This window comes from Lipotes vexillifer, unplaced genomic scaffold (genome assembly GCF_000442215.2).
Source record: "Lipotes vexillifer unplaced genomic scaffold, Lipotes_vexillifer_v1.1 scaffold591, whole genome shotgun sequence".
In the NCBI taxonomy this organism is placed as follows: domain Eukaryota; kingdom Metazoa; phylum Chordata; class Mammalia; order Artiodactyla; family Lipotidae; genus Lipotes; species Lipotes vexillifer.
In genome coordinates, this window is record NW_006791954.1 from 3,553,664 (window position 1) to 3,578,975 (window position 25,312).

Below are 25,312 nucleotides of genomic sequence, written 5' to 3' on the forward strand. Positions count from 1 at the left end.
ACGGAGGGGGGAGGGGAGGGACCAGAGTTCGGAGGCGGGGGGGAGACAAAATGGCTTTTTTCCTCCAGACAAGAGTAGGTCCCGCCCACCACTCACCCACGTGACCTCATTCCTTCAGGGTGTTTGCGGAGAGGGGAAGAGGAGGAGGGGGAGAGGCTAACAAGGCTTCGCCCCCAACCGGGTGCCGGGCCCCCCCAAAACTAGACCACGACCTCACCCTCAACTAACCCCTGCCCCCAAAATATGTGTGCGCCCCCACTACCACCTGACCCTGCGATCCTCGCCCCTAGCTGGAGCGCCTGGAAAATGGTGAGATGAGGACCGGGCTGAAATGTGGCTCGCTCTGTAGCCCTCCACCCCTCGGCCGCGACCAAAGGGCAATGTGCTCAGGCGGGGGACGCGACGCTTCTGGCCACGAGTCCGGGTTATTTTCATTCACTTAAGTGACACTCCCTTGAAATTAATAACTGCATGGGTGAGAGCGAGCGTCTCCTCCCCACTCCCCTTGCCCTCTCGGCGGCCCTCTCGGCGGCTCTGAAACGCTGCGCCCGAGACCCGGCCCGGGCGCTTCGGGGGAGCAAACCGCCGGGAGGACGGAGGCAGAGGCCTGGAGGGACGTCTCGCGGCGAGGGCTCGGTTTGCTGTGGTGGAGGCTGGCGCCTCCGGCGTGCTTGGTCAAGATCGGAACGCAACCTGGACTGGGAGGCAAGCTGAAGACGTCAGCTCAGGCTCCGGGCCCGGGACACAGTAACCCGGCCTAACGCGAGAGGCCCGAACGCACTCGAAAACAAGGCGCCGGGGCTCGGGAGTGGGCCCGCGCTTTTTTCCTGCCGGGTACTTATTCCCGCATTTTTCGCCCGCGCGCCGTCTGCGCCCCGACCTCTGCAAGGTTGGTGCGCCTCGCTCGCCCAGGCGGCGGGAGGAGTCCGGCGAGCGCGAAGGCGGCTGATGCCCGCCTACTCCGATCGTTGCTCCGGGCTGCGGTACCTAGTGGCTCCCGCCGGAGGAGAAAACTAGGAGGGAGCTTGGAAAAGCTTGGAGCAGCAGCTGAGGCCAGCGCCGGGGAAGCCGATCGATACTACGTTATGGAGACTACCGTGGGCCCGCCTCATTAGATTAGGACTGTAGATTCGCGTATTCGTTATTCAGGATTGATTAGGGATGATCATTATGTCAGTCACTCCAAAGAGCTCGATTAGCCGGCCAGAAGCGCCATTAAGCGCACTGGCGGTGGGTGGCTCAAGTTAGGAAATTAGGAAACGAATCTTCAGCAAGCATCCGACCGCCTTCCTCTTCCTCCTTCCCTCCTCTTTCGCAGCCCAGGCAGACCCGAAGCTGAGGCCACCGTGCTGAATGCTTTCACCCTTTGGCTGGCGACCAGAAGACCTGCGGACACTGGCCGCCAAGTGACCCCAGCTTCAATCTTTGGCGCACACCCGCCGTGTGGGGGCGGGGAGGAAGAGGAAGGGCTGGGGAGATTTCCGCCCAGAGGGGTGGTCTGAGAACCCGCGGGAGCTGGGCCGGGGAGGATTCGGTCACCTGCTCTCCTTTCCTTCCCTGTGCAGGGAGACCGGGAGTTCGCCGCCCTTCACGGAAAGGGGGCTCTTGGCGTGGACACGCCCACCGTCCCTGGGGCAAGTGTGTTGCTGGCATCCTGGACTCTGGGAAGGCTAGCGCACCCTCTACGGTCCCCCAGTCACCCTGCGGGGAGGGGAGTGCAGCAAGGACTCCTGGTCTGCCAGTCCTTTCGGGCTAGAAGATCCCGGGCAAGAGAAACCTGTAGGCGTTTGGCGAAGGTCTCGGTCTCACCCGTGATCCACAGGGGGCACCCAGGGGCTGACTTGGATGAAGGTGGGAGGATATCAGCTACTGGGAAGAAGGCTGACGTCCCTCTGAGTCCCCACTGCAGCCCTTTAATCCTGGAGTGCTGCCCAAGGGGACGACCGTGCTCACTGGGAATCCGTTCATTTGTTCCTCAGTTATTAAGCGCCAATCACGAGCAAAAACACAAGATAGAAGACCCCACTACCCACTAAAGCTTCATTTTAATCACTTCCATCACTTTCCAGTCCCCATATCCCTGGCCTTTCTGGCGTTATCAGGAGAACCTGTGACCAAACCTTTCTCACTTCTGAAGTTCCCAGGTTTCCCGGCAAAGAACTACCTGTCCTATGCCATTGTCAAAGACTACACTAAGCGCAGGGGATATAAAGCTGATGAGCCGGGCTTTTGCCCCACAGGGTGCTCACAGGCCGGCGGGGGCAAGCGGGAGGGTTACGCAGCCTGTCCCGTTAGCTTTCATGGGCACTGTGTATCCTTCCGTTTGCCGCTTACCGCCCCCCACCCCTGCCCCTGTAAGCTCGAGGTAAGGGTGGGTGAGCACTGGGGAAGGCTTTCAGAGAGGCTTCCTCTGAGCCCAGTCTTGAGGAGACACCAAATGTGGAAGGGAACTGCTTGAGAGAGTGCTTAGCTTAGCTCCTCTTAAAAGCGGAGGCTCCCACTCCCAGCCCAGGGAGGCACCTCTGGCGGACGTGAGATGCCAAAGCTTCCCCTCCATTGTGTTAGTTGTAGTATTTCAGGAGGTCACCTAGCTGACAAACTCTTCATCAGAAGAGTCACTGTGTGTGTCATAGACTAGAAGTTTCCAGAGGGCAGGAACTCAGGAATCTAGGTAATTATTTCCAGCACATATACGAAGAGTTACTGCGAGGATAAGATCTCCTGGAAGAGGATGACAATGGTAGGAGAGGGCAGCTCCTCTAGTGATATTATGACTATCTTTACCTGTGCTCTTTACTCCTTCTCTCTCCCCAAAACAATGTCCTTTGTCAGATTCTGCTTCTATTTCTGCATCCTCTTCCCCACGTCTCTGTATTTCTAGAAAAAAAACCTGTTTTGTTGTTGTTGATTTATTTTTTCTCATGCTTCTCATATTAACTGCTTCTCTTTTCCCTCTCTCCATTTTTTCTGGGTGTCCTTCCACTCACCCGCCTATTTCTCTGTCGTGTCCCCTCTTTCTGTCTCACTCCGTATATCACAGCTGTGTTCTCCCTTTCTCACCTTTCTCTTCATCCCTCAGTTTGTCGCTGCCTTTGTCTCTCGCACTATTTTATTCCTTTCCAAATGTAATATTTCGAGATTGTAACATTGATTGAAGCAGACAATGTAAAACTGTTCAACCTCCACTGCAAATTCATTCTTAATCCTACGAAAAATGCAACGTTAAACGTATTGCATGGTGAGACAAAAACCTGTCTTTGCCTTTCCTGCAATCCAGCTTGGGGGCGGGGTGGGAGGTAGGCGGAGGAGGGAAGTGCTGGAGACATTATCCCGTCATTAACGGAACAACAACGAATTTTCAGTCACAACGACCCTCTGATTAGCTATAGAAAAAGTGTTGTCCACTATTTCAATACAAAATTTGGCTTTACAGCGGTTGGGAGAATAATGCCTTTAGGTTTTCCTTTTCAGGGTGGAAAAAAGGTAAGTAGCGTCCCTGGGTGGGCTCGAACCACCAACCTTTCGGTTAACAGCCGAACGCGCTAACCGATTGCGCCACAGAGACGGCGGTAGCTACCGGTGTCGCAGTGAGCAGAGTCAATGGGAGTGAGCCTGCGACAGCGCAGGACTCGGAAATTCCATAACCGGACGAAAGAAGTCAAACCCAAAGAAGGGTCCGGATCTGGGGAGGGGAGCAGGCGGGACGTGCTCGCCTCCCCTCCATTGGCTCGGGGGTGGCGGAAATCGTCGCCTGCCTCCTCTGGATCTTAAAGTTGGGGAAGCCCGTGATGTCCCTTTTTAGGGTGATCTGAGATTGGGGATACGTGAAGTCGACCTGCTGAGAGTCCCCAAAAGCAGAACCACCTTCGGCTTCCAAACGTCCCCTTTGCAGCCCAATCCCTGCAGCCGCAGAATACCCGCGACACCCTCCCTGTGCCCCTCCCCCCTCGCAAGAGTAAATACGCACTTTACGGGCACCTCTTAAATACTAGGCACAGCTCTAGCCCAGTGCATGTCCAGAGCCTAGCGTGGTGCCTGGCATACAACAGATGTAAGGATTTCTGGAATGAATAAATGAAACAAACTTCATGAGTAATATGCCCGACCCACACAGCGTGCTCTTAACCAACCCCGTGGCCCTTCACTGGAGCCAAAGGCTCTTGTCTCAGGTTTCACTAGCCCACGTGGGCGCAGGCTCCGGCCGGCGTCTCCTGCGCCCAGAGACTGAGTCCACCGCTATACCAGCTTGCACCGCGACGCCGGGCTCTTCCGCACTGAGAGTGACTTTTCACTTTGCTCTTTCCTCACCTTGGTTTTGGCTTCTCAACCAAACTCCTGTCTGATGACTGACAAAGATAGAGAGCCAATAGGAAGCCAAAATGTCACGGAAGGGTCGGCCTCCCAGCCAATAGAGAGAAATCAGCGAGAGTGGTTGCGCAGTGAGGCCCATAGCAGGTTTGCTGGAATTGTGGCTCTTGGAGGTCCTAATACGCCGCAATCATGGTGAGGTGGGGAGCAAGGAGAAGGGATACGGGGTAGGGATTGAGGAATGGGGAGGGGTGTCATGGGGAGTTTGGGAGGCGGAGAGGCCTGGTGGTCGATTGAAGGAAGCGGCTCCAGTTTGAAGGGGGAGTGGACCGCGGTGAGGACCGAGGCAGGGAATGGGGCTCCTCGCAGCCTCCCAGCGCTAATCTCAGAGCTGGAGTTCAGGGCATCCAGGCGCCTCCAGAGTGGAGGACGATGCGTACAGGAGCCTCCGAATCAGGGGCTGCGCCGGGCCGCGTTTGGCCCCTAGCGCTGAGACTTTTTGCTCTGTTTCAGTCTATTATGTCCTATAACGGAGGGGCCGTCATGGCCATGAAGGGGAAGAACTGTGTGGCCATCGCTGCCGACAGGCGCTTCGGGATCCAGGCCCAGATGGTGACCACGGACTTCCAGAAGATCTTTCCCATGGGCGACCGGCTGTACATCGGCCTGGCCGGGCTCGCCACCGACGTCCAGACAGTGTAAGTGTCGGGAGTCCCCACCTACACCCAGGCTTCTTCTTGGACCATTCTTGCCTAGCGGCTTAAGTGGCGTGGGTGTTAGTCATCTACTAAACAGCATCAGTGAATCTGAGACTTTGCCGAACACCGTAAGCGATAGAGTGGTATCCTAACCAACTTAGCAGCATTTACTCTGTGCCAGACACTGTGGAAAGCACCTTACATCCATGGACTTTAATCCTCTTAACCACGTTACCATGTTGTCCCATTTTGCAGATGAGGAAACTGAGGGTCACAGGGAGTGTATTGCCCAAGATGTAAGCTAATGAATGACCCCCAGGATCCCAATCTCTGAGACCAAAGCCCACGCTCAGCCCCTAAAGAACTTCAGGCCTAGTTGGGAGAAAAGGCAGGCATACAGAAAGATAACTAACCCATAATAAGATAACTAACGCATATTAACTGCTAGAGTAGTTACCTAGTTGACAGTGGTTCTGTGAGAGAAGGGAGAGTCTGGGGGATGACATAGTTGGCTCTTGTGATGGTCCGGGTGTGAAGGTTGTGGTTCTGATGGGGTGGTGAGGTGGGAAAGGAAAGGAAGGCATTTCTCAGAGTTGTTGCTGACCAACCTTAGTGGCTACTTGGATATTGTGAGGCCAAAGAGTTAACCATTGAAGTTGGGGTTCATGTCTTTTTTGTTATTAGTATCTATTTCTAGTACTTGGCATGTAGGCAATCCAGAAGTGTTTTAAAGATGATTTCTGTTTTGAGCATGTTGACTGAAATATGGGAATTGGGAAGACTGGTTTTAGGAGAAAGGTGATGACTTTGATTTTGATGCCAATTTTAAAGGGACAAGGCAAGCCAAGTAGAAACATCTTCTGAGCAATTGGGGTCTTGAGATTATATCTCAGGGCTGGATAGGCATTGGTGATTTGTTAAATCTATGGGAACAGATTCTGGAGAGACAGAATACACAGAGGGAAAAAATAAGCTACAGCTCCAGAGCTGAACTGTATATTCAGCAGTCAGTTGGGGAAGAAGAGAGGCCAGTGGAAAAGAGGGTCAGTGTTTCAAGAGGGAAGATGTGGTCACAGGTGTCCTAAGGAGCAGCAGTTCCTGGACTTTGTTCTTAGAAGACTGATAGTTCACTAAGGTGGGTGGGAGCTTGTCAGAAAGTTTTCTCTCTCATTTCCCTTAAACCTCTCTAAAGTCTAAAGAACATATATTTTGGAAATTCTTCCTGAAATCTAACCCAACCAGCCCTTTTTTTCAATTGTTGGTGGAATCAGAGAATGACAGCTTAGCATTCCTGTCAGTATGAAGGCCCCCATCAGCCTTCCTCTCTCCAGTCACTGCTGTTCCCTTCACACTATTTCCTTTTCTTCAGGAGCCTCTTCTCACCGAGTTTGCATGTTTGTGGGCAGTAATTGCTAACTTTGCTGGGCCTCAGTTTTCTCACCTGTATGATGCTTAGGTCGTGTCTAAGGCTCTTTGTTCTGGTGTCCTGTTACTCATTGCTCTGCTTCCAGCATGTATGTCACTGGTCTATTCCCAGCAGGGCCTATCCCTGGGCTCTGAGATGGGACTGGAGGAGATGTGGCCTACTTTCTTAAGCGCCTTTCAGTCCATTAGTGCAGCAGCTGCTGCTTATTAACACCCATACATTATCTCACAAAATAAGGTGACTTATTTTGTCCCTATCTTAGGGCTGGAAAAATTAAGTGGTAAGATGAAGGCTTAGCCCAGGTCAGCTCTCGCAGTTCACTGCTCTTTCTACTGTAAGCCGCCATCATTATGTCTGCAGGCAGACTCCTGCCCAGAGTGTACTGTATAAACTATTCCTCAAAAAAGTGGGGGGAGAATCCACTTCTTAACTCCCCTTTTCTCACCCTAAAAAAAAGTATGAGAAAAAAGGTTAGCAGAGTGGCATGTTTATGGGTAGAAGTGTTGGACAAGACTGAAAAGTGGATGTGAGGCTGGACTTCTGGTAAGAAAATCAGAAGAAAATCTGGCAGATGGGGAGGAGTCTCTTACCAGGGGCTGGATTGTGTGTCTCCTTAGGCACCTCCTGACCTCCATGAGGTGGACACCAGGGGACATTCAGCAATGACTTACTAACTCACTTTTCTCCTTTTACCACAGTGCCCAGCGCCTCAAGTTCCGGCTGAACCTGTATGAGCTGAAGGAAGGTCGGCAGATCAAGCCTTACACTCTCATGAGCATGGTGGCCAACCTCTTGTACGAGAAACGGTGAGTAGAAACGTAGCCTGGGACTTGGGGAATGCAGAAACCTTTGATTGGGCAAGTAGTATGGAGGGGGCAACCAGGAAGGAGATTCCTCCTCCTTGACTCATCTCTTATTTGCTGGATAGTATCCTTCTTTTCTGGGTCTTTTCTGTGGACCTAACAACCAAATAGGAAAGAAAGGCTACTTCAGAAGAAGGCAGGGAATGCAAACAGCAAGTGAGGCTGCTCCCAGGAAACAAAATTAACGCTACCAAAGTGTGCCCTGGCGTCTCCCAGCCAGGAGCCACCCTTACCCAAGAGCTTATTCTGTTGTCATTAGATACTCTGGAATACACGGAACCTAGGAATTGGGTATGTTAACTTTTGACATTTGAGGACTTTATGATGAGAAAAGAAGGGGCCCCTAACTGTAGAATTCAGTGCAGAAGCTGGGATGAAATTGAAGGGAGAACCCTGTAGGTACTTTCCCCACCCACCTCTGGGCAGAACTGGGTGGCAAATGGGAATGTAAATTGATAGAGCCACTATGGAGAACAGTATGGAGGTTCCTTAAAAAACTAAAAATAAAACTACCATATGAGCCAGCAATCCCACTCCTGGGCATATACGTGGAGAAAACCATAATTCAAAAGATAGATGCACCCCAGTGTTCACTACAGTGCTATTTACAATAGCCAGGACATGGAAGTAACCTAAATGTCCATCAACAGAGGAATGGATAAAGAAGATGTGGTACATATATAAAATGGAATATTACTCAGCCATAAGAAGGAACAAAACTGTGCCATTTGCAGAGATGTGGATGGACCTAGAGACTGTCACACAAAGTGAAGTAAGTCAGAAAGAAAAAGAAATATCGTATATTAAAGCATATATGTGGAATCTACAAAAATAGTACAGATGAACCTATTTGTAGGCAGAAATAGAGACACAGATGTAGAGAACAAACGTATGGACACCAAATGGGGAAAGGAGGGGTGGGATGAATTGGGAGATTAAGATTGACATATATATACTACTATGTATTAAATAGAGAACTAATGAGAACCTACTGTATAGCACAGGGAAGTCTACTTAATGCTCTGTGGTGACCTAAATGGGAAGGAAATCCAAAAAGGAGGGGATATATGTATACATAGGGCTGATGCATTTCATTGTACAGCAGAAACTAACACAACATTGTAAAGCAACTATACTCCAAAAAGAAAAAAAAAAATGACCATTTAAAAAAAAGACTGGGTGGCAAAAAGACAGGTTAAGCTTTTTTTCTTTCCTTTTTTTTTTTTTAACTTTGTATTTTGAAATAATTTTAGACTTTATAGCAAAGTTGCAAAAGTACTCTTTAGCTTTCAAAACTAAGTTTTTGCCATTTCCATACCTGGAGCAATATTATTGTCTTTTTACTATTAAAAAATAAACAAAACAAATGGTTACCTTTTTTTTAGGTTTATGTTAATATCCTCAGCTATGAATTGTCTGCCATATGTAGTAACCATGTTTATCAAAATCCCAAATTGAGAAAGGCTTAACAAAAGTTTTGTTTTTTTTTTTTGCGGTACGCGGGCCTCTCACTGTTGTGGCCTCTCCCGTTGCGGAGCACAGGCTCCGGACGCGCAGGCTCAGCGGCCATGGCTCACGGACCCAGCCGCTCCGCGGCATGTGGGATCTTCCCGGATCGGGGCACGAACCCGTGTCCCCTGCATCGGTAGGCGGACTCTCAACCACTGCGCCACCAGCGAAGCCGCAAAAAATTTTTTAAAACTGATTCATGGGGATGGGGGGAGAGGTCTTTATTTTTCTTTTTTTTTTTTAATTTAGGTGTAATTGATTTACAATATTATATTAGTTTCAGATATAGGGAGGAAGTCTTACAAAGTTGTACAGATTAATTCACATTTCGGTATATATTTAATGGCTCATGTTTACTCATAATAAAAATACAGGACATTGAAGCTGACCTGGAAAATTCTAGATTCTCAGCTACTGTAACCAGGAGCTTTCTCTACAAGCCCAACTGAAATCATTGATTTTCCAGCAGGATAGGCTAATGCAGTGATTTGCAAAATTGAGCCATGTACAGACCCTTTTTGAAGTAAATAACTTCTCATGGACCCCAGAGAATCCATCCAAGCACCTCTGTGAAACACTGCCAGTAAAAAGTAAACACTGACCTTTAGGTGGTACCGTGACATCGATATGACTGGAAGTACAAACGCAGGCCCTGAGCCATGTTGTATTTAGTTTTAAGGTTGTTACCCAGATAATACAGGACATTCTTTTTTTTTTTTTTTTTTGGTATGCGGGCCTCTCACTGTTGTGGCCTCTCCCGTTGCAGAGCACAGGCTCCGGATGCGCGGCCATGGTTCACGGGCCCAGCCGCTCCGCGGCACGTGGGATCTTCCCGGACCGGGGCACGAACCCGTGTCCCCTGCGTCGGCAGGCGGACTCCCAACCACTGCACCACCAGGGAAGCCCTACAGGACATTCTTATATTAACTTTGTTTTCAGTTTATTGAGAGGAAAATACAAAATTTAAGATTTGTTAGAGAAATTTGATACCTAGGGATCTGTTTGAGAAATGCCAGATCAAAGCATGCTACTCCAACCTCCTCCTCCACCTTACAATTATTATTTTTTTATTTAGAATTATTTTTTACAGAGTTGTAACTTAAGATCATGCCCATAGAAATTACTGAGAGCTGATATAAGACATGGAAAATGTCTGTTTACTTACTGTTTCTATTGAGGATAGTGGCTGTTACTTTTTGAGTATTTTCTGTTTTCTGTCTGAATATCCCTAAGATTGATTCTTCTCAAAGCTCAGTGTCTAGAACAAGTTTCTGATAAGCTATTATTTCCTAATGGCAAACAATGAAAATAACCCGGCTCACTGAGTATCCTTCTTTGCTTTGTCTGCTGGGAGACTCAGAACAAAGCTTTGTGTTTTGTCTGAGTGTCTTGTATGCTTGATTTTGGGGTTGGTTTTTTTCTTTAGTTGGTGCATAGGAAGAACTTTTTTTTTTTTAATTAATTGAAGCATAGTTGATTTACAGTGTTGTGTTCGTTTCTGGTACAGCAAAGTGATTCAGTTATATATACATATTGTTTTTCATATTCTTTTCCATTATGGTTTATTACAGGATATTGAATATAGTTCTCTGTGCTATATAGTAGGGCCTTGTTTATCTATCTTATATATAGTAGTGTGTATCTGCTAATCCTAAACTCTTAATTTATCCCTCCCCACTCCCTTTCCCCTTTGGTAACCATAAGTTTGTTTTCTATGTCTGTGAGTCTGTTTCTGTTTCATAAATAAGTTCATTTGTGTCATATTTTAGATTCCACATAAGTGATATCATATGGTATTTGTCTTTCTTTTTCTGACTTACTTCACTTAGTGTGGTAATCTCTAGGTCCATCCATGTTGCTGCAAATGGCATTATGTTTTAGCGGTTTGGTTTTATTTTTCAGTGTTTTTTCTACAAACTGCTTCAAATCCTTTTTTGAAAGGAGTAAAGGTATAGGTGTATAAATAGAAGATTGAATGGTGATAGGACCTGGAAGAGAATAGGGAGAGTAGGTTAAAAAAAACAACAACAGAATTCCCAAAGAAAGGAAGAGGAAGAGAGGGTCGGGGTGAGGAGGATATGAAGGTAAGTGTCAGAGAAAAGAAGAAAAAGTCTTAAGAGCATTGCTAGATGCCAGGAGAAGGGGGAAAGGGGATGTCCCAAATGGGCCCTCCACTTTCCTCCCTGGGTCTGGGCCGGGGCCTTGTCTGAACAGGCCTGAACAGGAAAGTGAATGTTCTTGAGCTCTACTTTCTCTCTCTGCTCCTGGCCCCCACAGGTTTGGGCCCTACTACACTGAGCCGGTCATTGCTGGATTGGACCCGAAGACCTTTAAGCCCTTCATTTGCTCTTTAGACCTTATCGGCTGCCCCATGGTGACTGATGACTTTGTAGTCAGTGGTACCTGCACTGAACAAATGTACGGGATGTGCGAGTCCCTCTGGGAACCCAACATGGTGAGTTGGTGGCATGGAGCGGGGCTGGGTTCTTAGGTGCCCACCCCTTGGCCATCAGGGGAAAATGTGTTTACCTGGCAGGTAATGGGAAGAATGGTGCAGGTAGGAAAGAAAGCCACAGGTGCTGAGCCTTGGAAGGGCGTCCAGAAACTCCATCTGCCAGGGCCTTGGCTCTCTTCCATGAAGAGACCTCAGTCAGATACTTGCTACAACAACAAATAATTCCCCACGTTGGGTTTACAGGGTTCTCATATCCATTCATTGAACACACATGTAACAAGGTGTAGGGCTAGGGGCAGCTCAGAAGAATGGGCTGTGGAGTCAGGTTGTCTGGGTTGGAAACCCAGATCCACCTACCATCTCATTAGTTATGTTCAGGGTAAGTCATTTTACTTCTCTGTGCCTCCACTTCCTTAGCTGTAAAATGGGGATAATAATAGAATCTATTTTATGAGTGGTGGTGTGAGGAAATCACCTGGGAAGATTAGAACAGTACCTGACAGGGTTGGCTGTTGTGCCAGCTCTGCCAGGCTCCGGGGAAACCAGATAGTCTGTCTTCAAGGGCTTATTGCAGTCTAATGAAATAAGACAGACCCACAAATACCTGTTGAAATGAAGTTTGCCAGGAACAGGAGGAAAGAAAGGGCCTGGTTGGCAGAAGGAGCAGCCTGTGCAAAGGTCAGAAGTACAGGAGGGGCCCAATGTGTTTAGTGACTGGAGAGAGCTTGCTGTGGCTGCTGGAGTGTGGGCAGAATGTGGGGTGAGAGGAAGGAGGACAGTGAAATCAGGATGAGACTTGGCAATGCCTTGGATGCCACGCCAAGCAGTTGGAACTTTTTTTTTTGAATTTTTGAATTTTATTTTTTATATAGCAAGTTCTTATTAGTTATCCATTTTATACATATTAGTGTATGCATGTCAATCCCAATCTCCCAGTTCGTCCCACCACCACCACCCCCCTGCCCCCGCTTTCCCCCCTTGGTGTCCTTACATTAGTTCTCTGCATCTGTGTCTTTATTTCTGCCCTGCAAACTGGTTCATCCGTACCATTTTTCTAGGTTCCACATATATGCGTTATTATACGATATTTGTTTTTCTCTTTCTGACTTCACTCTGTATGACAGTCTCTAGATCCATCCACGTCTCTACAAATGATCCAGTTTCGTTCCTTTTTATGGCTGAGTAATATTCCATTGTATATATGTACCACGTGTTTATCCATTCGTCTGTCAGTGGGCATTTAGGTTGCTTCCATGACCTGGCTATTGTAAATAGCACTGCAATGAACATTGGGGTGCATGTGTCTTTTTGAATTATGGTTTTCTCTGGGTATATGCCCAGTAGTGGGATTGATGGGGAGTATGGTAGTTCTATTTTTAGTTTTTTAAGGAACCTCCATACTGTTCTCCATAGTGGCTGTATTAATTTACATTCCCACCAACAGTGCAAGAGGGTTCACTTTTCTCCACACCCTCTCCAGCATTTGTTGATTGTAGATTTTCTGATGATGCCCATTCTAACTGGTGAGAGGTGGCACCTCATTGGAACTTTTTCTTCTGACATGGTGTCAAAGGCAGTAAGAGACCTGAGGCACCAGAGGCCTTGCAGGTCGGTGTGGCCCTGAGGTCCTGAGCAAAGAGAGTGGCAGTGGGGGAGCGGGGCAGCCAGAGTCTAGAGTACTTGGTCACTTAAAACAGAAGTGAGGGAGGTGGAGATGCTGAGGACACCTGAGTTTTCCAGCTAAGCCAACCAAGATAGAGGATGTGGTGGATGCAACAGTTTTGGGGGGAAATGGGTTCATGGTTGGACAGGTTGAGTTGTGCAATACCTCTGAGCCAGAGGAGAGTCCAGGAGATAGCTGGTAAAGCACATAGGAGCCACGGGGATTCTTCCCCCATTTTACAGAAGAGGAATTGAGGCTTAGCGAAGGGACATTGACTTGCTCAAGGTCACACTGCTGGTTAGCGGAGGAAGTGCAGGGCTTGAACTATATCTTATGTAACCTTGCTGCCTTCTGAGGAGCTGAGGGGGCTTCTCGCATCCAGGGAACCATCCCTCACTCCAGACACGGGAGGGGCCAGAGCTGGGCACCTTGAGCCTAGAGAAGAGAGAGTTAAGGGGCCAGACCAAGTGAGGGTCCAAGGCTCTGGGGACTGAAAGGTTTCTGCTCTGTCGGCAGGACCCAGAACACCTGTTTGAAACCATCTCACAAGCCATGCTGAATGCTGTGGACAGGGATGCGGTGTCAGGCATGGGAGTCATTGTTCACATCATGTAAGTGTGCATTGGGAGAAGTCTAGAAGCTCTGCAGACACGTGCCTCTCCCCTCCTGCACAAACACCCCATCTTCCCAGCCCCCTAGTCAGGTGTGAAATAAGAAGGGCGCTTGCAGCAGGCCCGGGATAGCAGAAATCCATGCTTCCTAAGGGTGGCAGCTAAGGTGGGAGCCTACCCAGATTCCCCTGGCCTCCGTCTGGTGAGGCTCCGTGTCCCCGAGTCTCCTCCCCTTGCTCACAATAGACATTTCTTTCCTTCCTGAACACTGTCCCCAAAGTCTCAGGGACCTTTGTGGGCATGAGCCACAGCAGAGCTACTGCAGATTGATCAGAATAAAATCCTGGGTGGCTCCTCTCCTCTCCCAGCTCACACCAGCATGGAACCCACAACTGTGTGGTGTACTGAGCCCTGGGAATGTTTTCCAACCCCCCAGCCAGATGCCTAACTGCCACCCTCTTTCCCTCTTACTTGTTTGGGGCTGTCACCAGGAACCTGGTATCCTCCCAACAGCTTTCCTTGGGAACCTCCCAGAACAAGCATTTGGACCTTTTTGTTATGGGGTAACCTGCTTAATTACCATGAAAAACAGGTTGGGGCTAATAATACAGACAATTTACCACCCCAAGGATCTTTTCCCTTCACTGGAGTGAAACACCGCACACCTCCTTCCTAAGTTCCTTGTTCTCTAGGCCTGGGGAGCTCCTTCCCTGCTTTGGAGCGCTTCACACTCCAGCCCTGAATCATCCCAACTCTTGATGGCTCCACCTATGGAAGTTTCTCCATTCTCCCCTTCCTCACCACAGGCCAGGAAAACAAGCTAACATTAGTGTAACGTGGGCAAAACAGTTAACCCCAGAGTTAGGACAGCTGTTCTAGTTTGTTCTGCAGTCTAGAATGGGTGTAGATGTTCTGTGACTTTCTCCCTCTGCAGTGAGAAGGACAAAATCACCACGAGGACACTGAAGGCCCGGATGGACTAACTCTGTTCTTCCCAGAGCCCACTTCTTTTTTCTTTTTTTTAAATAAAAGATTTTCTTTCACTCCTGCTTCTTTGTCTTTGAGTGTTTTACCACAGATCTCTGTCCTCAGTTGGGCAGTTACAAATAGCTACTCGGGGTATAGCTCAGCCATCAGGTTTTCTTGACTTGAAGCGTGCTCCACTGGTCCACCAGTGGGGATAGTATCTACAAATCACTTGTTGGGTACCTGCTATGTGCTAGGCCCTGCACAAAGTGCTTTATACATTCTAAAATTTAATCATCATATTGATTCAAGGTAATATACATTAATTATCCTTGTTTAATGACAGTTAAATAACTTGCCCAGGGCCACTTTGTGGTAGGGCAAAGATGTCAACCCATGTTCCATTTGACTCCAAAGCCTAGCATCCTTTTTACTCAACTCTTGGAAAACGCTTAAATCTTCTTTGTTTCAGGTAGAAATTTGGCCAAGTATCCATAAGTAATATCCTTGCACATCAGTGTTTCTTTTTTGTGTGTGTTTTTTAATTTTTGGCTGCGTTGGGGTCTTTGTTGCTGCATGCGGGCTTTCTCTAGTTGCAGTGAGCGGGGGCTCCTCTTTGTTGCGGTGCACGGGCTTCTCATCGCGGTGGCTTCCCTTGTTGCGGAGCACGGGCTCTAGGCGCGCGGGCTTCAGTAGTTGTGGCACACAGGCTCGGTAGTTGTGGCTCACGGGCTCTAGAGCACAGGCTCAGTAGTTGTGGCACACAGGCTCAGCTGCTCCGTGGCATGTGGGATCTTCCCGGACCAGGGCCTGAACCCGTGTCCCCTGCATTGGCAGGTGGATTCTTAACCACTGCGCCACCAGGGGAGTCCCCACATCAGTGTTTCTTAACCTTGGCTGCATATTAGTCACCTAGGGAGCTTCTAAAACACAGGTATTTTGATCCCATCCCTGATTTATCTGGCCTAAATTTTAAAGGGGCCGGGGCACCTCTTTTTTCGAAAAGTTCCCCAAGTGATTCCAGCTTGCAACCTGTAGCAGACGCCCTAACAAGCAAGTAGTTCCTAAACTTTAGCCTCCATTAGAGTCATCTGGGGGGCTTGTTAAAGCAGGGGTCCCCAATGCCTGGGCCTCGGACCAGAGGGCGAGCGAGCGAAGCTTCACCTGCCGCTCCCCATTGCTCGCATTACCACCTGAACCATCCCCCACAACAATCTGTGGAAAAACTGTCTTTAATCCCTGGTGCCAAAAAGGTTGCGGGGGGGTCACTGTGTTAAAGCACAGTTTCTGATTCAGAGCTGCAGAAGGCCCTAAGAATTTATGATTCCCAGGTGCTGGTCCAGGACCACACTTTGAGAACCACTAGATCTTTTTTTTTTTTTTCTGGGCTGTGTTGGGTCTTCGTTTCTGTGCGAGGGCTTTCTCTAGTTGCGGCGAGCGGGGGTCACTCTTGGTCGCGGTGCGCAGGCCTCTCACTATCGCGGCCTCTCGTTGCGGAGCACAGGCTCCAGACGCGCAGGTTCAGTAGTTGTGGCAAGCGGGCCTAGTCGCTCTGCGGCATGTGGGATCTTCCCAGACCAGGGCTCGAACCCGTGTCCCCTGCATTGGCAGGCAGATTCTCAACCACTGCGCCACCAGGGAAGCCCAAGAACCACTAGATTTTAAGCTAAATGTTTAGATGGAGAACCGGAGGCACATAGAGGTGACTTGTTAAGTCAGCAACATAGCTAGTCAAGGGAGAGCTAGGACAGGTGTGTCGGGTGTGTGGCTCCCAGCAAGTGTTGGTTCTACGCGGCTGGAGAAGTGAGGGGCTGTTGGTCCATTCCTCAGCGAGTGTGGTAATGGCAGCTGACAGGCAGATGGTCCAGTGCCTGTGCTCTTAACCACTGCTTATTAACTGCATCTGAGAGTGGGTGACCAAAGTCGCTGACTCTTCTTGCCCCAAACTCAAGCCATACCCTGATTTAGCCCAAGCAGCCCCTAAAACTGGGACCAAAACCTTTTAATTATGAAAAAGATAAAAGGCTCATTTCCGAAGGACTCATACATAACAGGTGTGTACACAAACCTTTTTTGAATTTTATTTTTTTCCTCGGGTTGGAGATTCATCTTAACATGCATGCATCTTAAAACAGTAACAGGGTCTCGAATTGTTCCGAGCAGACATTAGACAAGCACAGGGGGTTGAAAATTCCTATTAAAAAAAAATGGAAATTGCAGTGGGAAATTGAAAAGTCACACACATATGGTGGGGTGGTCGTTTATCCTGCTCCCCCAAAAGCTGAATCTAAACTTGATTCACTTTTATTACAATGACCTGACCTGATGCTTGCGTGTGCTGAGCCGCACCAGGCCTTCCCCCAAAGGTTGTTGGTTCCCACTTCCTCCCAAAATGGCTCTGAGTAAGGGGAAGGGGCTCTTCTGGAAGTTTCCTCCCCAGCCTCCAAAGGACTGCCCGCCGGGGACAGCCGATTCTCTTCGTCCCTCTGGAGACACTCTTCATAAGTGGCACTTTTCAGAAGAAGGCCAGGGCTGTGTCACAAAGCCGCCTGCAGATGGCTGGTAGATCTGGGGGCAGTTTGAATGTTTTCCCTTTGATTCCTGTGCTCAGGCTGGAGCCTTCTCCCCACATTTCTGCCAGAAAAAAGTGAGGTCTCTGGAACTGGGGGAGCCACAGGTCTCAAGGCCAGAGCTTTCTAAGGGTTGTTTTAAACACACTGTCCCTTCTGGCCCCTAACACTTGAGTAGCTCAAATGCTGGGGATTGCTGAAATTTCTTCTCTCCCAACCTGAACTGGTAAAAAGACAATTAGGAGGGTGGGACTGGCTACTGAGAAAAGTCCTGGGTCTTTGATCCACCTCCCTGGGGCAGGCCCTGGCAGACTGTGAAGAGGGGAAAGTCAGTAGGGCAGGAGTATGTAGTCCCAAGCCCTGAGCGCTACCAGGGTACCTGTCTGAGGCCTTTTAAAGCACAGGCAAGAGAAACAAGTAGGAAGAGGGAGAAGGGATGACGAGCTGCCTGTGGAGGGAACCTAGGGAGTGCCGCTGAGAGCAGCCACAGGGGCGACTCACAGCACATCCCACAGACCAGTAACCCCTGAGCTAGATAAGGAGACATCGAGCATTGCCTCAGGCTGTGCTTCTGGAACTGCTGGCTTCCTAGCCTGCCCCATAACCCCCAAACTGCAGGGCACAGGGAATGAGCTTGCACTAGGGGACAAAGACTCTGTGGTTCATTAATAGGAACAAGGGCCAGAGGCCGCCTTCTAGTGGTCTAGGTGGAGTTTTCAGAGAACCCCTTACTTTGGTGGGGAGACCTGGGAGACTAGAGTTTTCTCAGCCATAGACTTTCAGAAGAGGGGCAGGACGGGAGAAGCTGTGACTGGTTAAATGGCAGAGGGAGAGAATGGAGAAAAATCCTGCCCTATCCCCCATCCAGGCCTCACCCAGTCAGCCACGTTCTATGCTTATGCCTTTGTTCTTGGGAGACCAAATTATTCTGGGATGCTGTAAGACCATTCAGCTTTTCTTCATGGCTCCAAAGAGTGATGGTGAGGGTAGTCACTTCCCCTCAGACACCTGCCCAGAGAGGGCATGGTGGGACTTGGAGAAAAAACACAAAGGTTTGGGGATCACTTCACTTTCTCTACATTCAGACTGCAAACCAAATTTAACATCTTCATCGTTACAAAAAGAAGAGAAAAAACTTGTATAAAACAAGATAAATAGCTTTTAAACATTTGAATGCCAAAGGAGTTAAAGGACCAAACCCAAGGTTTTGAAGATAGCACAGAGAATGAGCTTTAAACAAAATTTAAAATCCACCAAACCACAGCTTAAATGTTTTGACCCAGTCAACAATACTGTCAGAAAAACAAAAAGAGCATTTAACACAGAATGCTACCTCTCAAAATGTAAACAATATACAAAACAAAAACAAAAGCCCACAAAAACTCGATGTTAAAGAAGTTAGATACCTGGTAGCTCACCTTCAACTGAACACAACTGGTTACACTTTTCGTACACATGATGGCGACATGATCAGAAGACCAAACGCAGGAAGCCGAGGGAGCCCAAGGTTGTGGAGGCTGCGAGAGGACAGCCTGAAAAGCTTGGGAGATGCTGGGCTCGACTAGGAGCAGATCCAAATTTTCATTCTTGATTAGGAGGTGGGGAAATCAAGTCCAAACATTATTCCTACTAATCCCTTCCTAAGTCAAATTTGTTTTCTCCACGAGCCACTTGGTTCCAAGTTCTTCTCCAGGTCACTTCGCGGTCTTGCTGCTGACGTTCAGAGCTACCTACAGTCCTTCCTGGGGCCAGGGCGGTTGTTTGGCCCCTGTCTGCCTCTCCCAGAAGGGTTCCAACAGCCCCAGTAGAGTCCAAGAATGCGGTCTCCATTCCTCCCTGACCTAAATACCGTGGGTTGGGCACAGAGATGGTGCTTGTTCCTGCTCCAGAAGCTGAGCTTGGCCAGGTTTGCAGGGAGCCAAGGAAACCAATCCATTCATTCAAAATGGTTCCACACACTTTCTTTCCATTTGCGGAGTTATCTACAAGTTTTACTGTGTCTCATCCTAAGACCCCAGTTCCTGGTGAGATGGTGAGAAGGCGCAGGAATGTACCTCCCCCAACACGGGGCTGTTTTCTCTCCTAGCCAGACCAGACTGCTCTGATGGCATCGCAGAAGGACACAATTCTGAGGCTTAGGTAGCTGGCTCAGAAGGTGGGTAGAGATCCTGAAGGAAGCTGCAGGATGCCACTCCTGAGGAGGCTTGTGGGTGGCAGATCTGCGAAAAGTCTAGAGGGGCCATCGAGGAAAAACAGATCCAAGGTTGGGGCCAGGTTGAATCGCACATCAAGCCTCCAAATTGGATTTCCCAGGTCACATCCTCAAGTGGCTCAGAAGCAACCTCAGGCTTGGGTGCCACGCTCCAAGGTGGGGGGCACCACTCCCTGCTGGCCACAACCGTCCAGGTGACAAACCACAGGGAGTCAGATTACCTACATGGTAGCCCTGGGGGTTGAAGAGGTATCTCTGCAAGGAGCACCCCAGGCACATGGAGATCTGCCCCCAACTAAAAGCTCACCTACAAATGAGAGTGCCTGGGAGGAGGTCAGAAGGAAGTAAATGGATGGAGGGCATAGGACCTCATTCGATACTCATCAGCTTTTCTGGGCTTTCCCAAGGGGAAATAACCATTTAGTAAGCATGAGGGTCCTGTTATATCCAAAGGTGCTTTCTAGTTCCTCTCGACTCAGTGGGAGGCTTTATAGAGAAGACATCTGAACTCCAGGGGCCGAGAGAGCCCAGGAGCTTGGGTGGTGATCATGGGGTTCTCTGAGAACCAGATGTCCGAGAGCCCAGCAGCCCCTGACCCCTTACCATCCCATGAGGATGAACTCACTCCCCTCTGAGATCTTTGATTCTGATCCAAGATGCCTGATGTTGATCTGGAGTGTTCCTTCAGGAAGAACAGCACTTAGATGGAGGAATCATGTAACATTTCACTTGGAGCTGAGGCTGAAAAAGTGGGGGGAGCTGTGCACAATACTCCATGAAATTAAAAGTTAATCTAGACAAGATCAAATGCAGCAGGGAGGGCAGAGGTGTCTAACCTCCTCTCCTGTGGCACCAGAGCGCTTTGCTCTGAGAGGACCCTTCGCAGGGTCTATGGGTGTTTCTCTAATCGAAGGGAAGTGAGAGCAGGTCAGGGATGGGGAGGGTGGATAGGGTGATGACATACATCATTATAAATAGCAAATCTGGAGCAACGAAATTTCAGAAACAAAACCCAAATAAACCCACAAAGTCATCTCTAGCCCCAAGGTATCTTAAAAAGTTACAGGGTAACAAAAAGGAAACCCCTTTTTAACCTGGGTCAAATGGGGGGGAAATCAAGGGTAAGCAGGTGAGGTTACATCCTGTGAGCACACGCACACACAGCACATCCCCTCCTCTCCAGCTAGTCTCTTCCAGTGTCACAGGCTGCAGTCGCATTGCTAAACCCCTCCCCTACCCACCACTCTGCTCCCCACCCTCCCATCCAGCCCAAATAACACCCTCTCCCTCTTCCAATCCCCGACCCCACATCCAGCACTCTGGCTCTGGCTGAAGGTAGAGGGTAACTACGTCAGGATGTTGGACATGAACTCGTTGAAGCGTTTGGAGTACTGCTCAGGGTTCACAGTTGAGATCTCCGCTCCCGCCTGTAATACACAGAGGCCCTAATCAGGAGGCTGTACCTAGGAGGGGCCTGGGTATTCAGGAGCCTCTGGCTCCACGTTAGAGTTGAATACTACCCCCCGACCCCAACTAGGCAGGCCACCTTGAGAAATGGTTCCCATGTCTCAGAAGTGCCCTGGCCCCGCTCCTCTAATTCACAATCCCAGGGCTGCTCCCACTGAAGCAGGAACAAGGCAATGGAGAGGCAGCAGAGGGGCCCCAGAGCTCTGGGGGGCCCCTGTTTAGAGAACAGTAGCTTGAAGCCCATGCAGAAACAGGCCTCTGGCGAGCAGTGTGGGCATGTAAACAAGGCTATTACTGGCGGTCAACAAGATGCATGACATGCCCAGCAGCCCTGGGGGAAGGAGCCACAGAACTAGGGGAAAAGCAACCTGGGCATATCAGCCAGCTGCAGGGAGGGGATGGGACATAGATGGCGGAGAAAGAACACAAGGCAACCAGGCAGGCTGCTCTTCCTGGTCCCTGTCCTGGGAGCAGGGGCCACGAGAGCATCTCCTTCGAGCAGGAGGCCTCCCTGGGGGTCTGAGGCCCCACCCCCCCGGGCCTGGATGGAGACACGAAGAACTCACCCCATGTTTCACTGTTTTGGCAGCATGTGCAGCTTTCTTCTTAGCATCATATGGCGTGAGGATATCGATGATGGCCATGAAATAAACCTCCTTCTTGGGGGCACCTGAAGGGGGAGGGAAAGCAGGAAAGGAGGAGGAGGCAGGGAGAAGAGAGCAGAAAGCAGCTGGGTCCATAACCCTTCATATGCGACCCCAGATTCATCCCTATCGTTTTGAATGTGAGGAAAGGAATGACCCATGGAGTTCTTCTTAGAAGCTTTCATAGCTCTTGTCTTATTTGATCTTCACAGCCACCCTGTGGGGTTGACACCATTTAGGAGGCTTTGTCCATCCCACGAACCAGAGGCAAACCAGGCCTCAGCTATCCAGGACAAGCAAAGAGGTGAAGGAAGGCCTGACAGAGAAGGACCCCAGCACCCCAGAAGACAGCGTTACTGCTGGTGACCCAGGATGGAGGCAGAAAGGGGCCAAAGTCAGCAGTTACTAAGATGGAGGCCCACTGACATGGGGGAGGGCGGGTAGGATGAGGGCTGGGGGCGGGGAAGGCAGGCAGAGGCCCCTACTTACTTTCATGGCTTTTCATGGCATAGACATCAACAGAGGGATCAAATTCCCCAGGACCAAAGAACCGGGGAAAGCTGAGGAGGTTGCCAGGGCTGTCCGGAGGTGTGCCGTAGGAGCAGAGCAGGCTGCCCCCCGCCCCGTCGTGCTCACACTCCTCATCCTCCGCCCGCTCCTCCACCTCCATCTCCTCCTGCTCTGCCCGGTCCACATCGTGGATGCCCACCAGCAGGCTGTAGTCCATGATCTTCAGCTGGGCCAGGAACTAGGGGGGTGGGGGGGAGGAGAGAGGGAAGGAAGAGGTTACAAGGGACATCTGGAGAGGCAAAGTGGCATCTGGAAAGGGGAGAAAAGGCATTCCTTTCAACTTAATTCTCCCATTCTGAAATACAGCAGAGAATAAGACATCAGAGCCTCTGCCCTCAACGAGCTCATGGTCTAATGGAGAAGACAGTCACTCCACAAGGGTGAGGAGCTGCGGGAGTCGACAGCAGCACGGTGAGGGCCTCCCTGAGGAAAGGAGTTGAGCCTGACCCAATGAATGAAGAGAAGTCAGGCAGGCAGAGGCTGCGGGCGTAAAAGTAGAGGGAGCACTGCAGGAAGAGGGAAGAGCCAATTCTGTCTGGGATCAAGAGAGGCCATGGTGAGGCGGACGAAAGAAATAATGGAACGCTGCACTGCACATTTCTCATCCATATAACAAGTGCTGGGAGCAGGATGGTATCTAAGTCTCCTGAGCCAGGACTCAATGACTTGGAGAAGAACAAAGAGCGTGGGAATGATACAGGATGGAAATGGCCGACTGGCATTCTAGTTAACTAATGTGACGCCAGAGTCACTGGTCCAAGTCCTCTGTGAACTAGCCAGCAGCCACCATCAACCATGTGCCAGGCATCCTGCCATGGTCACAAATGAACCTGCAGCACTGCAGGAAACTGTCTGACTGACTAGACGGAGAATCGTAATAGGACCAGAGGGGCTCTATGCACAGGCCCAGGAGACAACTAAAAGCATAAGAAGCCCCAGTGGTAGGAGATCAGCAGAATCTCCTCAGGAAAGAAAGGTGAGGGGCACCATTGCAAGCACCTCTGGACAATGCCCTCTGAAGGCCGAAGGAGAAGGGACCAGGGTCCCAGAAAAGAGAGACTCTGTGAGCCGCACCCCCTCCGGTCCATCTGTAAACATTTATAAAGTAACATGCAAGTGAAAACAAATGAATTGTGTTAACTGCCTTAAATTCTTCTTGAAGGCAGAGTAGGGAGCAAAGGAGGAAAAGGAGGAGAAAGACTCTGGACAAACCGAATGTCAGAAAAAAAGCACAAACATAGTAGGGGGTGGTTAATACTAACAAAAATAAGTCTGTTAAACCCATGTTTGCAGGATCATTATTCACAATGAAGCGATCCAAGTGTGAGGGTTAATTTTATGTGTCAACTTGACTGGGCTACTGGGTGCCCAGAAATTGGGTCGAATATTATTCTGGATATGTCTGTGAGGGTGTTTATGGATGAGCTTAACATTTGAATTGGTAAACTGAGTAAAGCAGATTGCTCTCCCTAAAGCAGGTGGGTCTCGTCCAATCAGTCGAAGGGCTGAGAAGAACAAAAAGGCTGACTCTCCTGTGAGTACAAGGGAACTCCTCCTGCCTAACTGCCTCTGAGCTGGGACATCAGTTTTTTCCTGGGTCTCAAGCCTGCTGGCCTCTGGACTAAAACTACGCCATCAGGTCTCCTGGGTCTCTTGCTGGTCAACTGCAGATTTTGGGACGTGTCAACCTCCATAATTATGTGAGCCAATTCCTTATAATAAACATCTACCTATCTCTCTACACCCTATTCTGTTTCTCTGGAGACTAGAAACTAGATTAATTAGTTAACCTTAACTAGTGACCAAGTGTCCATCAATGGATGAACAGGTAAACAAAATGTAGTATATACATACAATGGAATATTACTCAGCCTCAAAAAGGAAGGACATTCTCACACATAGCACAACACGGATGATCCTTGAAGACATTACGGTACGTGAAAATAAGCCAGACACAAAGGACAAACACTGTATGATCAACTTATATGAGATTCCTAGAGCAGTCAATTTCACAGAGACACAAAGTAGAATGGTGGTTGCCAGGGGCAAGGGAGAAGGGGGAATGGGGAATTAGTGTTTCTTGGGTACAGAGTTTTCGTTTGAGAAGATGAAAAAGTTCTGGAGATGGATGGTGGGGATGGTTGCACAACCATGTCAATGTACTTAATGTCACTCAACTTCAAAATGGTTAAGATAGTAAATTTTATGTTATGCATATTTTACCACAATAAAAAAAATAAAACATTTTCTGAAGTTTATAGAATTTTGTTTTAATGAACAGGCTCCCAATTTATTAAAATAGGAGACACTGGGACTTCCCTGGCAGTCCAGTGGCTAAGACTCTGTGCTCCCAATGCAGGGGACCTGGTTTCTATCCACGGTCAAGGAACTAGATCCCACATACCGCAACTAAAGATCCCGTACGCAGCAATGAAGCTCCGCGTGCCGCAACTAAGGCCTGGCACAGCCAAATAAATATTTAAAAAAAAAATAGGAGACACTGAATTATCAGATATCACATTCATTATTTACCACCTGTCCTCCCCAAAGGAACTTCTCCATAGGAAGTCCCGTTCCAACCAGAATGCTGCTAGGTAAGTGGAGAATCAGAGCCAGAGAAAGGCACGGCTGGTGGATCTTAATAGCTGGTTTCCTGTCACTCTGACAGCTGGATGCCCCCTCCACTATGGGGACACCACCAGAAAGGAAGCGTGAAGAGGAGTCTGAAAAAGGGGTTGGAACAGACTAGAGAAGAGATGAGGGAAAGCGCCCCAAACTGAGTTACACACGTTCTACTGGCACAAACTGTGTCCCCCCAAATGGAATGTACACTTGCACTAGCTTTAGATGCAAATAACTACCTACATGGCTCAAATCACCACCCTTCCTCTCGTCTACACTCCTGGGAAGTGGTGAATTCAACTTTTCTTAAGATTAAAGAGGTTCCTGCTCTGGGGACAAGAGGAGGTCCTGTTTCACCAAAGTAAAAACGAGGGTAAATATGTACCTCTACATCCCGTTTCAGTTTTTCCAGGAAGTTCTTTTTACTCTCTTCTCCCACGTGCAACTTCTGCCCTTCATTGAGGAAGTCATTGTCTTTGAAGGTTGGCAAGTCCTTGGCCTGAGAGAGCAATAGCAGTGTTAGGCTGGTGGCCTGATTTGTTCACCCCAAGGAGTCCTCTGCTGGGGGCAATGGTACAGAAAAGGAAAGGGTCCTCAGCACAAAGGTGGCCAAGCTGCCAAATCAACAGCTCAGTCCAGGAGTCTACAGTCCCAGCTTCGGGCAGGCAGGGATGGCAAGTATGTAGCATGAGTCAGACAATGAGGACTGACCAAAGGACTTCCTGCTG

At 49.2% G+C, this 25,312-nt stretch overlaps 2 protein-coding genes and 1 non-coding gene across 3 annotated transcripts in view; 1 reads left to right on the forward strand and 2 right to left on the reverse strand.

Annotated features, from left to right (window-relative positions):
* Positions 1-3,491: 3,491 nt before the first annotated feature.
* On the reverse strand, positions 3,492-3,565 carry TRNAN-GUU (transfer RNA asparagine (anticodon GUU)). Its single transcript has one exon. It is a non-coding gene; the product is annotated as a tRNA-Asn (tRNA).
* An 827-nt stretch (positions 3,566-4,392) lies between these two features.
* Positions 4,393-14,582, forward strand: PSMB3 (proteasome 20S subunit beta 3). The gene is made up of 6 exons (XM_007465143.1): positions 4,393-4,503; positions 4,822-5,006; positions 7,131-7,238; positions 11,082-11,259; positions 13,439-13,533; positions 14,468-14,582. Exons 1-6 carry the CDS (start codon positions 4,501-4,503, stop codon positions 14,514-14,516), a joined length of 618 nt encoding a protein of 205 aa, XP_007465205.1. The 5' UTR covers positions 4,393-4,500; the 3' UTR covers positions 14,517-14,582.
* Positions 14,583-20,595: 6,013 nt separating this feature from the next.
* PIP4K2B (phosphatidylinositol-5-phosphate 4-kinase type 2 beta) overlaps positions 20,596-25,312 on the reverse strand; it is a 23,637-nt gene continuing 18,920 nt past the window's right edge. The window contains exons 7-10 of the mRNA XM_007465144.1: positions 24,970-25,083; positions 21,882-22,140; positions 21,315-21,418; positions 20,596-20,708 (exon numbers count right to left, since the gene is read on the reverse strand). Of these exons, the coding sequence (XP_007465206.1) occupies positions 20,628-20,708; positions 21,315-21,418; positions 21,882-22,140; positions 24,970-25,083 (558 nt within the window). The 3' untranslated portion in view covers positions 20,596-20,627. The remainder of the gene's footprint in view (positions 20,709-21,314; positions 21,419-21,881; positions 22,141-24,969; positions 25,084-25,312) is intronic.

Bases quoted from the DNA above. Each gene is read 5' to 3' on its own strand.
- PSMB3 (XM_007465143.1), top strand. The intron at 7,239-11,081 runs GTGAGTAGAAAC...TGGCCCCCACAG, and splicing joins AACCTCTTGTACGAGAAACG to GTTTGGGCCCTACTACACTG. The intron at 13,534-14,467 runs GTAAGTGTGCAT...CTCCCTCTGCAG, and splicing joins GGAGTCATTGTTCACATCAT to TGAGAAGGACAAAATCACCA.